Below are 12,542 nucleotides of genomic sequence, written 5' to 3'. Positions count from 1 at the left end.
CTCTAGTGTGACTGCAGCATTAGAGGTATAGATACACACACTAATGGAACTGAATGCATACAGGGGTGTAAAACAGGTGGAACTAATAATTATCAATAACGCCGGGAAACTAGCGTCAAAAAATAGCGTCAAAAAGATGTCCATCTGAAAAAAGTCAATTGAATTCTCTTTAAATCTGTTTATGTAAATATCGAAGTCACTTAAATCCTACCTAGGTAAGAGCTGTTGTACCTTATACTGTAAATTTCTTTTTTTATATATAGAATTTCAACATAATTCTTCCTTCACGAACATTTAATCATGTATTTGAGTGTTGTAATCATTGGCTCTGGTAGTGTGTCCTGTATTTTTCAGACTAAAATGATATTACAGCCTGATTTCATCACTGTTCAATAGCACAGACAAATATTTTTTTTAAGAAAGAAAGATAGATGACAATTTGTAAATGCGGCCCTGTATTTTTTTTTTTTACATTGTGCTTCATTAACCTGTTGTGCTGATTTGATTGGTAATTTTAGGATGGCAGTTTTTCTTCAATTAACTAAAAGGACAGCAAAGCCTGTGCAGCTCTTCATAGCATTTGTGCGTGTGTGTTTGAGTTCACGCATTAGTCTTTCTGCATGACTGCTCTCTCCTCGGATGGCCTTTCCCATGTTGCAGCACTCTGTCTCACACAGGCTCCCAGAGAACAGATGGCATCATTATTTACAAAAAAATGAGGCACCACACAGCACTTTGACCAGTGACACATTGAAAACAGAATCAAGGGGGGTCAGCAGAGTGTACAGTCGACTATCCTAATTCAGCTTTAGCTTATGTGAAATTGTGTAGTTGTTAAGATAAATGGTGGGCATAAGATTTGTGTATAATAAACATTCTGACATCTGTAACAGTACTTGATGGAATAATAGATATACAGAAAAAATAATATTATATATATATAAGAATACAATAAGAAATTGTAAAGAATGCAATTTTATGGAAACATTTCATGGCAGCACGCTGGCTTAGTGCTTAACACTGTCACCTCACAGCAAGAGGGTCACTGGTTTAAGTCTTGGCTGGGTCAAGTTGTATTTGTGGAGTCTCCTGATGTTTGCGTGGGTTTCCTCCGGATGTGACATGCGGTATAGGTGAATTGGGTAAACTAGAGCTGGCTATAGTGTATGAGTGTGTGCGTTTGAATAAGAGAGTGTATGGATGCTTCCCAGCACTGGGAGGTTTACAAGTTAGTGTACTATCAGTGCTGGGTTAAGGCTGGATTTGAAAAAAAAAAAAAACTTGGCCAGAGTTCATTTTCACTGTTTAAGATTAGATTCTTTAGAACTCTTTAGATTCTAATATGAACCATTTAAAGAGATTGTTTACCTAAAACTGACAATTATGTCATTATTTACTCATCTTTTGCTTGTTTCAAACCTGTTTGAGTTTCTTTTTTTCTGTTGAACACAAAGGAAGATATACTGAAGAACACTGTAAACCTTTGACCATTGACTTTCATAGTATTTGTTTTTCCTACTATCGACGTAGCTACTGGTTTCCAACAATTTTTCACAAATATTTTCTTTTGTGTTCAAAAGAAGGAAAAACTCACAAAGGTTTGGAACTGATTGAGAGGGAGTTAATAGTGAGAAAATTAGCATTTTTAAGGAACTATGCCATTAAGTGCAATATGTACCTTAAGAAAGTGTACTGCCTCAGTTGCAGCATTTGTTCCTTTACTGTGCATTCACACTGCCGCCAGAAAGAGTGTAATAATTCACTCTGGCTGCCCTGCCAGTGATGCTCTGCATTTACAGCTGGCAAGTGTCATTGACTCTGGCACTTTTACAAACCAATATGTTTACATATTTTTTCTGGAGAAAGTCTTATTTGTTTTGTTTAAGCTTGAATAAAAGCAGCTTTTAATTTTTTAAAACCAATTTTAAGGTCAAAATTATTAACCCCTTTAAGCTATTTATTTCTTTGATAGTCTACAGAACAAACCATCGATATACAATAACTTGCATAATTACTCTAATCTGCCTAGTTAACCTAACTAACCTAGTTAAGCCTTTAAATGTCAATTTAAGCTGTATATCTGTGTTTTAAAAAATATCTAGTAATATAATATTTACTGTCATCATGACAAAGATAAAGTAAATCAGTTATTAGAAATGAGTTATTAAAACTATTATGTTTAGTAATGTGTTGAGAAAATCTTCTCTTCGTTAAATAAATATTGGGGATAAGAATAAAAAGGGGAGCTAATAATTCAGGGAGCTAATAATTTAGACTTCAACTCTATGTATATGTATGTATGTATGTTTGTATGCATGCATGCATGTATGTATGCATGCATGTATGTATGTATTTATGTATGTGTGTGTGTGTGTGTGTGTGTGTGTGTGTGTGTGTGTGTATATTATGGGTGTAACGATACACTCAGCTCACGATACGATGTGTATCACAATATAATGTTCACGATTCTATATGTATCACGATATTTGGAATAAAAATTGAAAATTAAACTGAAATGCAAATTTTACCAAAGAAACTATTTTTTTATGTATTTCTTTTGTTTCAACTTGTTAAACTGAACCTTCTTTAAGAAAATAAATTAAACAGGCCTGTCTCTGGAAAATAAAACCATTTAAAAACTTCTTAAAAATAATATTGAAATGACAGAGACAAAATTAAGGAACAATTTAAGTAAAGGTGCAAAAAAAAAAAAAAAGCTTTCTATTCAATTGAATTTAACAGTTAGAGCTTAAAGCTTTGCTTGGACACTTGCGTTTTTTGTGTGTGCAAAAAAAAAATCCACATTTCCAGGTATTTAATTTATATTTAATTAAATTCATTTAGAGATATCTCTAATTACAATTGTGATTAGTCAAAACTCATTTAGAGATATCTGCAAATATTTTTCAATGGAAGTCAATGGAGGAATATGACTAGTCATAATATATTTGCAGATATCTCCAATCTGATTTCGTACTAGTACAATTGTAATTGCAGATATCTCTAATTGTCATTCTGACTAGCCGAATTATAATTATGACTAGTCAAAATATAATTAGAGATATCTCTAAATATATTTATGGATAGTCAGAACAAGAGTTTAAATGCTAAAACGGCTTGCCATACGTGCGCGTCTATCATAGTGCGCCCTCTGTAGTAACAGCTCAAGGTCAGCTCACGTCATGTGTGATTTTGCGTCCACCAATACATCATTATATGAAGACAGAATGATATTTTAGGGTGAATTGTACCTTATAAATACAGTATGTGACTCTTTCAACACCATTTGAAGGTTTCCATGTCGCTGTGCAAAGTATGTAAATCACTGTGAAGACTTTAAAACTTAGGCTATGTTTGACCCAGTATGCGTGTCAAAAAGCGGACGAATCTAAAGCAATGACTGTACAACCGAAATGTTGCCAGACGTCTGATTTTAAGAGGAAGGGCCATCATCTATTTCAGCTCCACTTATCTTGGTCTGCTTACCTGCTAACTGCTAACTGCTGCTGCAATCTGAACTCACGTGCGACAGCAGGTGGAACGTAGCTCACGTGCAAACAGCTCAACTAATAAGAGAAAACGGACGTCATATTGTAATCAAATCGTCATAACGCCACGATGCATATTGTGACATTTTTGCATCGCAATAAATCGTACAACGATAAATCGTTACACCCCTAATATATATATATAATCAGTTACAGCTTTCACTTGTTTTGTTTGCTAAGAAAATTGTTCTTCCAGTCATTATTTGTTTTGTGGCTATCCTTGATCAAAATTTCAAATTAGTCACATCTTGGGTCTGCTGAGGGGTTTAGACGCTTCCTTAGCAAATAATACATGGAACAGTAAGTTTTCATTTGTGGCTGTTAGTTGAACAAAAAAAAATGATATGAAATAAACCAAGTCAAACAACTTTGGCCATCAAACACTGAAGGTAAGGTCTAAAGACCATGTGCTCCCAGCATGCCCTTCTTTAGTAGGCCACACCTAGGCCTTTTAAGCTTCTTCTGGCCTGCAGAGGGTGCAAATCTTCAAAATAAAAGAAATCAAGATTAATAACACAAACCCTTAAAAAAAAAAAAAAAAAAAAAAAAATGGCTCCTACAATTCGTATCAAAATTGGTTGCTGTTGGTGACCCTGTTTTGTCATGTTGTAAATGCTTATTGACAGTTATTTACCCTTTCCTTGCCTTAATCTAAATCTGTTTCTCTTCGTTAGGCTCTGCTTCTTCATACCACTCTGGGACAACTTCAAAATCACAAAGCACGAGGTAGGGCCAAGTTATCATTTTGAACTACAGAACAGAGATGCCACATACAGTATTTTTAATATATTTATTTATTTTACTTATTTTTTTCTGTTGTGTTCTCTTATTTGTCAATTGTCTGTGTATATGTGTCAGATATCAGCGAGTCTGTGGACAACAAAAGAATGATGGTTAAGGCCTAATATACTGCAGTATGTCAGGTAATGCCAAAATGTTCAAAAGTTTATTACACCCTAGCTCTGTTTTCGTAAATAAAAACCATCTGCAAACACAGTGCATCTATTTGTTTTCGGAACAATCTGAAATGGTTTCCACCATCAGCAAATTAAAAAGGAAGCAGGTGATGATCTTATACTTTTTTTGTTATTTGTTGTTTTAAAAAATCTTTATTTGCAGATATAAATGTACCGGTAGTGCCATTCCTCATAGTTACATGCAGATTTTCAGATTTTTTTAAACGACTGTAACAATCTTTACACCATACAGTTATGAAAAATAGGGACACAGGATTAATTCCTGATAAAAAAAAAATGTACAGGCATGGTCTCAGCCATTAGACTAAAAAGTACAGCGTTTTAGTTATTATTGGCACAAATATGTGGGACTTTTTTTTTTTATCAAAACTACTTTTTTTTTTTCTTTTTCATTTTTTTAATTTTCAAAGGAATCAAACATACATTTTTAAAAGCAGTGAAAATGCACAAATTATGTCAAGATCAGGTTCATGAGTTGAAATTTAGGGATTAGTGATAGGGACAGCCACCTGGCAACTGAAAATGCTCAACATATTATAATTTAATTTATTTTAAACTGAAATATTTTTACAGTTTAAAATAATAATTATCAAATTTAATACATTTTACAAATGTAACTTACAATCTGATGTCAAAGATGAACTTGCAGCATCTTTACTCTTTCACACTTTATTTTGATGGTCTGTTTGTTGAATGTAAGTTACATTGCAACTAATTTTCATTAGATTATAAGAAGACTCTTAGGTTGGGGTTCGGGTTGGTGTAAATTGACATGTACTTTCAAAGTTTCTTATAGTCAGTTAAATGTCTTTTGAAGGTGCAGTATCAACAGATATTAAGCAGTCAGTCTACTAATAGTCAAATGGACCATTAAAATAAAGTGTTACAATTACTGCAGTGTCAAATGATCATTCTAATATGCTGATTTGTTCACTGTAAAAAAATAAATAAATAAAAAAATAAATAAGAAATCTGACTGCCCAAACTCAAAAAATGTCTAGTAAATGGTCATATATAAATTGCTCAAATAGCCAGAATAAAAATCTGCAAAATCTGCATTTCAGTTGTGGTAACAGTCTGTTAACAGTGGCTCAATAAGAAGTATTGTGTTAAGCCGAAAATGTCTGCCCAATCATGTTATTGGCCCGTTTGAATATTCTAATTTTTTATTATGCTTCTTTAGTATTTAAAATGTATACTGGTAAATTTGCTTTGCTAAAACAACTTTGCTGAATTGTTTATTCCTTGTGTTTCAAAATAAAATTTATTATAAAATATAGAAAATAATGATTCACTAAACAGGCTCATTTATTATTTTTTTTAACTACATAAATTACAAATTAACTACAAAATTAAATAAAATTACATTGAAAATTTCTACAAACTATACCTTGCAAAGTCATGATGATGAAAATTTGAAAACCATCCACTTATATTTCAATGTCAAATCTTCTTAAAATAACAGCAGTAAAGATGCATAATGCATAATGATATAGACATGTTATGGAAAAATGCATATGATTTAAATGAATATATTTTCTTGGCTTACCTGTGTTTTCTGCACCACTGTAATCAGTTCCCTTCAGAAATTAACAATCTCAGATCTTCTATTCTGTTATAGGGGGTTATTTTTTTCACACCTGAAACCACAGGGCACTTTTTTTTGTTAAAAAAAAAAAAATTTATAAATTCTCAGTTTCCATGGCACATCCACTTCAATGTTTAAATGAGACTCGCGCAGTAATGCAGCATTTACAGTACATAAATCATAATCACTATCACATCATCACTACATAAACAATGTAAATAATACTTTTTATATCAAATCTTGATTTTGAAATGCATTTAGCCATTTTAAATACAAACATATTATCTTTAAATCATGCTTGCAGTATTTTGTACTAAAGTTTTTCTTAATAATATTAAATAGTGACGCACTTTGTAGGTCCTTTGCTGACCCTTCCCCTATCTCTGCTCCCCATACTTTCCTGTCTCTAAATCTCCACTGTCCTATCACAATAAAGGTGAAAACCCCTAAACAATAAATATATATATATATATATATATATATATATATATATATATATATATATATATATATATATATATATATATATATATATATATATATATAATGACACCCTATTTTATTTAGTTGACTGTTAAAATTTAATAAATAGTACAAAAAATTTTTAATAAAAAAAATAATGTCATGTAAGCTCAATAAATAAAATGATGGAGGTAAGCTGGTGACTTTGTGCAACTCAAAAATTGCTGGAAGAGCGACAGCATTTTAAAAATAACAATCGGCTTGCCGCTGGTGTTTTTATACAATAATGAACAATAGTAATTTATCACACTGCATATGATCCATGATGCGATGACAAATTCAAGCACACAGCTTCACATAATTAAATATTCATATACAATTTGATCATTCATGAGTTTGCTTAAACTAATTTGATTGTGCATTGTGTCTCAGAGGCTCTGGATCAGCCTTCAGTTACTGATTAAAGGTTTTATTGTTTAAAGCTCTGATATGTACATTTGAAAAACAGTGATGGCATTACCCGGTGGCAGTTCTAGTTAACTTTGTTAATTTCTTCAGAGTTTACAGCATCACTTTCACAATTAATGCTAATAAGCTATTACTCTACATTTTACATTTTCATACACACACACACACACACACACACATATACATATACACATATATATACATACATACACACACACATATATATATATATATATATATATATATATATATATATATATATATATATATATATATATATATATATATATATATTCTTTGCTATTGTTATATAATAATACTTTGACAAAAGCACAATTTATTTAGTAATAAGTAACTATGGATTAAAATGGTAACATACACAAGTAAACAGATTAACACTAAACATTTTTTTTTTCTAAATTCATCTTAGCATATTCAAGTCAGCATTTAGTGTTTCTCAGGGTCATTTTAAAAGTTTCATGAAGGCAATGCTTTTCTAGTGTTGTTTTTGTAATTCTGCTTTAAAAGTTTTTTTGGTCATCTTTCAAGTCTGTTTTAAAAAAAATACAAAAAACATCTAGTTAGTAATAATATATGTTCATACACTGTACAATGTTCTGTATCAAGCTGTGTCAGTCTTCTTCTTTTTTAAATTTTGCTAAAATAAATGTAATGTGCCTCTGCCATTCATTTTAGAGCAAGCAGACAAATGCAACTCCCGCTGGAAAGATGAGGCCATGCAGAATGGTACAGTAACACCCTTTATCACCATTTTTCTTATCTATCTCTTTAGTTTTTTTATTATTTTTTTCATAGTGAGTGTTTTAAGAGGGTTTACAGATAATATGGATGAGTGGAATGGATGGAAGAGTGTTTACAGCATTTTACTTATGTATCAAACTTATACAGTGGAAAAGTAGATTGTAGATAGAGAGTTTAATTATTCTTGTGAAATTCATTGGATAATGAAAAGTCACTGTTACATACCATATATGAAAATTTGCAAAAATAAATCACAGCCCTACATTATTCTGGAAATCATTGTTTTATAATTTTTCAAATAAAGTGCACTTCTGCAGTTTATCTCTAGGTGGCAGTAAAATAACATTTCAGCCCAGTTCCAAGATTTTTACTGGTCAAAATCATGCTGATAAGACAGACAAGGATGCTTAGAATAGTGTTTTACTGTTTTGCTTAAAAACATTATGCAGAGAAGTATTTGGTGTGTAGTTGACTGTATCTCTACTCCACAATCAAAGAGGAGGGAGAAAACCATAATTATTGAAGAGGTATTAGAATTGTTAACTTTAATTAGTTTATACTGTAATAGATTTCAAAATATTTTATTCATCATCACAAAACCACCACAACCAATGTAGTGTAGAAGATAAAACAACTGAAATAATGTCACTCGAAATTCCTTTTTCTTTCCACACATATTAGAGAAAAAAATGATGGTACATATGGGTAGAGCTGGGTCTGTTTTTCAGTGTATTCTATGCATGCAAATAAAGTTGGATATGGAAATCTAACTTCATATATAGTGTGCATGCAGTAATTCAATTATTATCTTTAACCTATTAATTTCTGATGAGTTTGTGCTCCTCATCTGTTCTGATTTGCTCAGTGTAGTGAATGTATAAAGTGCTGACCATACGGAGGTCAAATCAATCAACATTTCAGTAAATATATGTTTAAGACACGGACATTGCTTGACCCTGTTTACTGCCACACATGGCCACATGGGATATTTTTTGTATGAAGCAAAAAGGAGAGATGAGTCAGTGCAGGAACACTTGATGAATCTAATTCTCGGCCACCAGAGTCACATCTCAGACATCAGATAATCCTTTAAAAAATCTTAACATATCACACCACACCAGTACAGTTGTTTCCAGTTACATTTAGGATTGATTTCTCTTCTTTGTTTAGGAATCATTCTAAGGCTTACATTGCAGATGTGCTGACTGAATATTAGCAGATCTTTAGGATAATGCTATTTAGAAATACAGTACCAAGGGATCACTTAAAACAAGTGGAAATGAAGAAGAGTCACAGTAGTGATATCTTATGTGCCCCTATAGAGCTTTATTTCTAGCAAAACCTCTTGTTTAAATTCACCCAACTTCACCTAATCAAAATTCACTCACTCGCTTATTATCTTTTTGCTTAGGCCCTGATTTATCAGGTGTCGCCACAGTTAAATGAACCACCAATTACTCTGTCGGCAGATGCCATTCCAGCAACAAAAAATTTATTTCAAATTCACATAGGGAAATATCTTGGTCACATATATTAACTCACCCATCGATTTTGTAACTGTGAGAAAAAAAGTCAAAAGAACAAATCACTGTTTGCTAATAATCGCAAATATCATTTATGGCATATCCATTATACCCAATGTCTCAGTCAAGCTATGATTTTCCTTTCATTGATTATCTTGCATAAAATGTGTTTGTGTGTTTATTTGCTTTATTTTATCACTCAGTTTGGGTCAGCACATCAAACTCAATTAAAAAAAGTGTTTGTCAATTTGTTGATTATTTGCTGACACGCTGCTGCACGAAATAAACTATTTTAATGTACATTATTTTAATCAAAGGACAAATCAGCAATTTATCTGGGCCTAATCTGAAATTGCATATTCCTTTTTGAATATGCTCTTAGGGTCACCAACTCTGCATTCGTTTCATAGTATTCTATAAATAAAATCTGGGTATACCTATGCATAGTCAAATAATAAGAGTTCAGTGCATTTAAACGGCCATACTGTAAGCCTCAATTCCACAAGTGTAAAACCCTGGTAAAAGCAGGCCAATCAGAACACAATGCAGACTCTTGCATTACTCATGGGCACACCCTGAAGATTTGCAGGTACTTTAGACTGCGGTTTACGTCATCCAGACCTGATGAGCTGATGCATCATTAGGAGATCAGCAGTCAGACGGATTTGCTACATAATATGCATGCCCCAGGCTGCATTTTGAGATTACAACAATGCTCATTTTCCTCCCTTATTTTTATGTGTATCTAGGTTTATATTAACTTTACTCTGTATGTTGGACTCTTCATTTGAAAGCAGGAGATGCAGCAAAGTCAAAGCCAACCGCAGCAGTTTGTTTTACATGCATTACTAAGCAACGGCTCAACCAGTAATCACTTTAGAACTCACCAGAAAACAAAACAAGTGTTTTATATTAGATAGCTCATTCACTCAATCATAGTTAAAGAAACCTCTCTATCCCTTAAATTGAAAAGATAACAAGGCTCGTACTCCATTTTTTTCACGTTTTTTTTAATTTTTTAATTTCAGAGTACGTCATGTTGTGTGTATGGAAGAGAGTAAAGTTAGAGAGAGCACTGTAAACTGGGTCATTAATATTAATGACTAATCTTAATTTAGAGCTTCTGCTTCTAGGGTTATTTTATGGAGTTAAAAAAAAAGTAAAATTAAAACTAGATTGTAAAGATTTTTTTCAGCACTGTAACAAAAAAAAAAAAAAACAAAAAAAAAATACTGCCCAAACTCAACATTCTATTGTGACTGTGTAACACCTGGGTTTACAGCAGGAAGGCACAGGGTCACAGGAGTATCAAATACATAGATTTATTTACAAACACTTACATGGAAGGACATGGGAGACTCAGGAATGACATGGGGTGAAAACAAGCATCAACGTAGAAAATACCGAAAAATGACTGAACCAAATGAAAAGGTATAAATACACAGGAATATGACACTGATGAAACACAGGGGATGAGGTGGACCAGATGAACATTAACCAATGGAGGGAACTAGAACATAGGAGCATATGGGAAAGGTCACACATGGAAGACGGGACCTAACATTTAAAAATGTAAAACCCCTTTAAAAGGCTCTTTCTTGCACTTTTAAAAGGGTGAGAGGAGGTGCTTGGGTAAGAGTTTAGGAGGTTGGGAGTTGAGGAGTTGAAGGACGTTGAAAGAAAGTGGCCAGGGAGTAGTCACAGGAGGGAGGAGGCGGGAAGGGAGGTGAAGCAGGAGGTAAAGGACCCAGGACATAGCCAGGAGGGCGACCCAGGGTGGAGTCAGAGGGAGGAGCCATGGAGTTCTCGCCGGCTCCAGGGGGCCGAATGTGGTAGATGCTGCAGCTGGGGATGGAGCCCAAGGGGGAGACGAAGAGCCGTAGGGCGAGGGTGACAATGAGGTTGTGGAGGGCCGAGGTTGAGCGAACAGCTCACACGACCGTAGCAACGTCACAGGTCTGGAGCCAGAGCGACAGAGTACAGAGGCATAGTTGGAGAGGAGGAGTTCGGCAGAGCTGGCAGAATGGAGGGTCAAGGCGCTGCCGGAGGAGCAGAGTCCAGATGTGGAGGCAGGGTGACAACTGACCAAGACGGAGTCGGGGGGATGAGTGAGCCTGGTGGAGCTGATAGGCTGATGGTCCACAGAGTAGATGAGTTGGGAGAGAGCCAATGTGGAGTCACTGGGTCCGAAGCAGAGTCTGTAGCTTGGAGGAGATGACATCGGGCGACAGCCTCTGGTCATCAAAGCAGCTAGGCAGGTCCTCTGAGCAACCTTTACGCTTGAAGTTGGAGGGTGAGCTGAAGGACTGGCTGACTGTCTTCAGTGCTGGAAAAGACTGCATGTTTGTTGGTGACGACGTCAGAGGAGGTGAAGAGGGTGAGTTGGGTGGGGTGCTGCTCATGACTGTGGAGCCGTCATCCTCGGGGACCAATGAGGCTGGAAGGCTGTCTGAGAACAGCGAGAGGGGCTCAAGTTTGCTCCAGAAGTCGATGAGCAGCATTTAAGGGTCAAGTGACAGCTGACCCTTTGCTGTGGGTAGGTGGGCGAGCCTCTCGCTCGTTCTCTCTATGTCCACCAGGACGCCCACATTCAGCGTTGTTGTCAGCTCAGAAAAAACTGGGGCAAAAAGACTATAAAAATAAAATGAGGGAAAAACACTCCGCAAACTTTCTTTAGTTCTGGTATTATGTAACGCCTGGGTTCACATCTGGATGGCACAGGATCACAGGAGCATCAAAAATATCGTTATTCACAAACACTTACATGGAAGGACATAAGAGACTCATGAATGATGTGGAGGGAAAACAAGCATCAGCGTAGAGGATACCGAACAATGACTGAACCAAACGAAGGGGTATAAATACACAGGAACATAATGACATTGATGAAACACAGGGGATAAACACAGGTGGAACAAATGAGCATTAAATAATGGCGAGAACTAGAACAAAGGAGCACATGGGGAAGGTCACATGACGAAACAAACACACATAAAAGACAAGACCTAACAGACTGGCCACATATAAATTTTTTCAATTGGCCCAAATAAAGTTCGGCAAACTGACCGTGAATTTACCATGTGAACAAGTTTAGAAAGTCATAGTTGTTTGTACTCCACATTGAATAAAAAATCCAGAAAGCACAACAAAATGCATTTATAAAGTTTCTTAAATTGTTTAATTTCTTAAGTTTTTTCCCTAATTAAATTTAAGT

At 34.6% G+C, this 12,542-nt stretch overlaps 1 protein-coding gene across 40 annotated transcripts in view; it reads left to right on the top strand.

The window, feature by feature from the left end:
- Positions 1–12,542, top strand: part of thrb (thyroid hormone receptor beta) — a 143,613-nt gene that overhangs the window by 105,961 nt on the left and 25,110 nt on the right. For 37 of the 40 annotated variants that reach the window (XM_068215030.2, XM_073930525.1, XM_021467990.3 and 34 more), the window contains 3 exons: positions 4,223–4,274; positions 4,407–4,471; positions 7,740–7,790. In XM_068215030.2, the coding sequence (XP_068071131.1) occupies positions 4,465–4,471; positions 7,740–7,790 (58 nt within the window). In that variant the 5' untranslated portion in view covers positions 4,223–4,274; positions 4,407–4,464. The remainder of the gene's footprint in view (positions 1–4,222; positions 4,275–4,406; positions 4,472–7,739; positions 7,791–12,542) is intronic. The other 3 variants (XM_073930518.1, XM_073930533.1, XM_068215028.2) reach the window with 1 other exon arrangement.

The sequence above is a fragment of the Danio rerio genome, chromosome 19 (assembly GCF_049306965.1).
Source record: "Danio rerio strain Tuebingen ecotype United States chromosome 19, GRCz12tu, whole genome shotgun sequence".
NCBI lineage: Eukaryota > Metazoa > Chordata > Actinopteri > Cypriniformes > Danionidae > Danio > Danio rerio.
The sequence above is the reverse complement of the archived record's forward strand: the minus strand, read 5'-3'. Positions and strand labels throughout refer to the sequence as shown.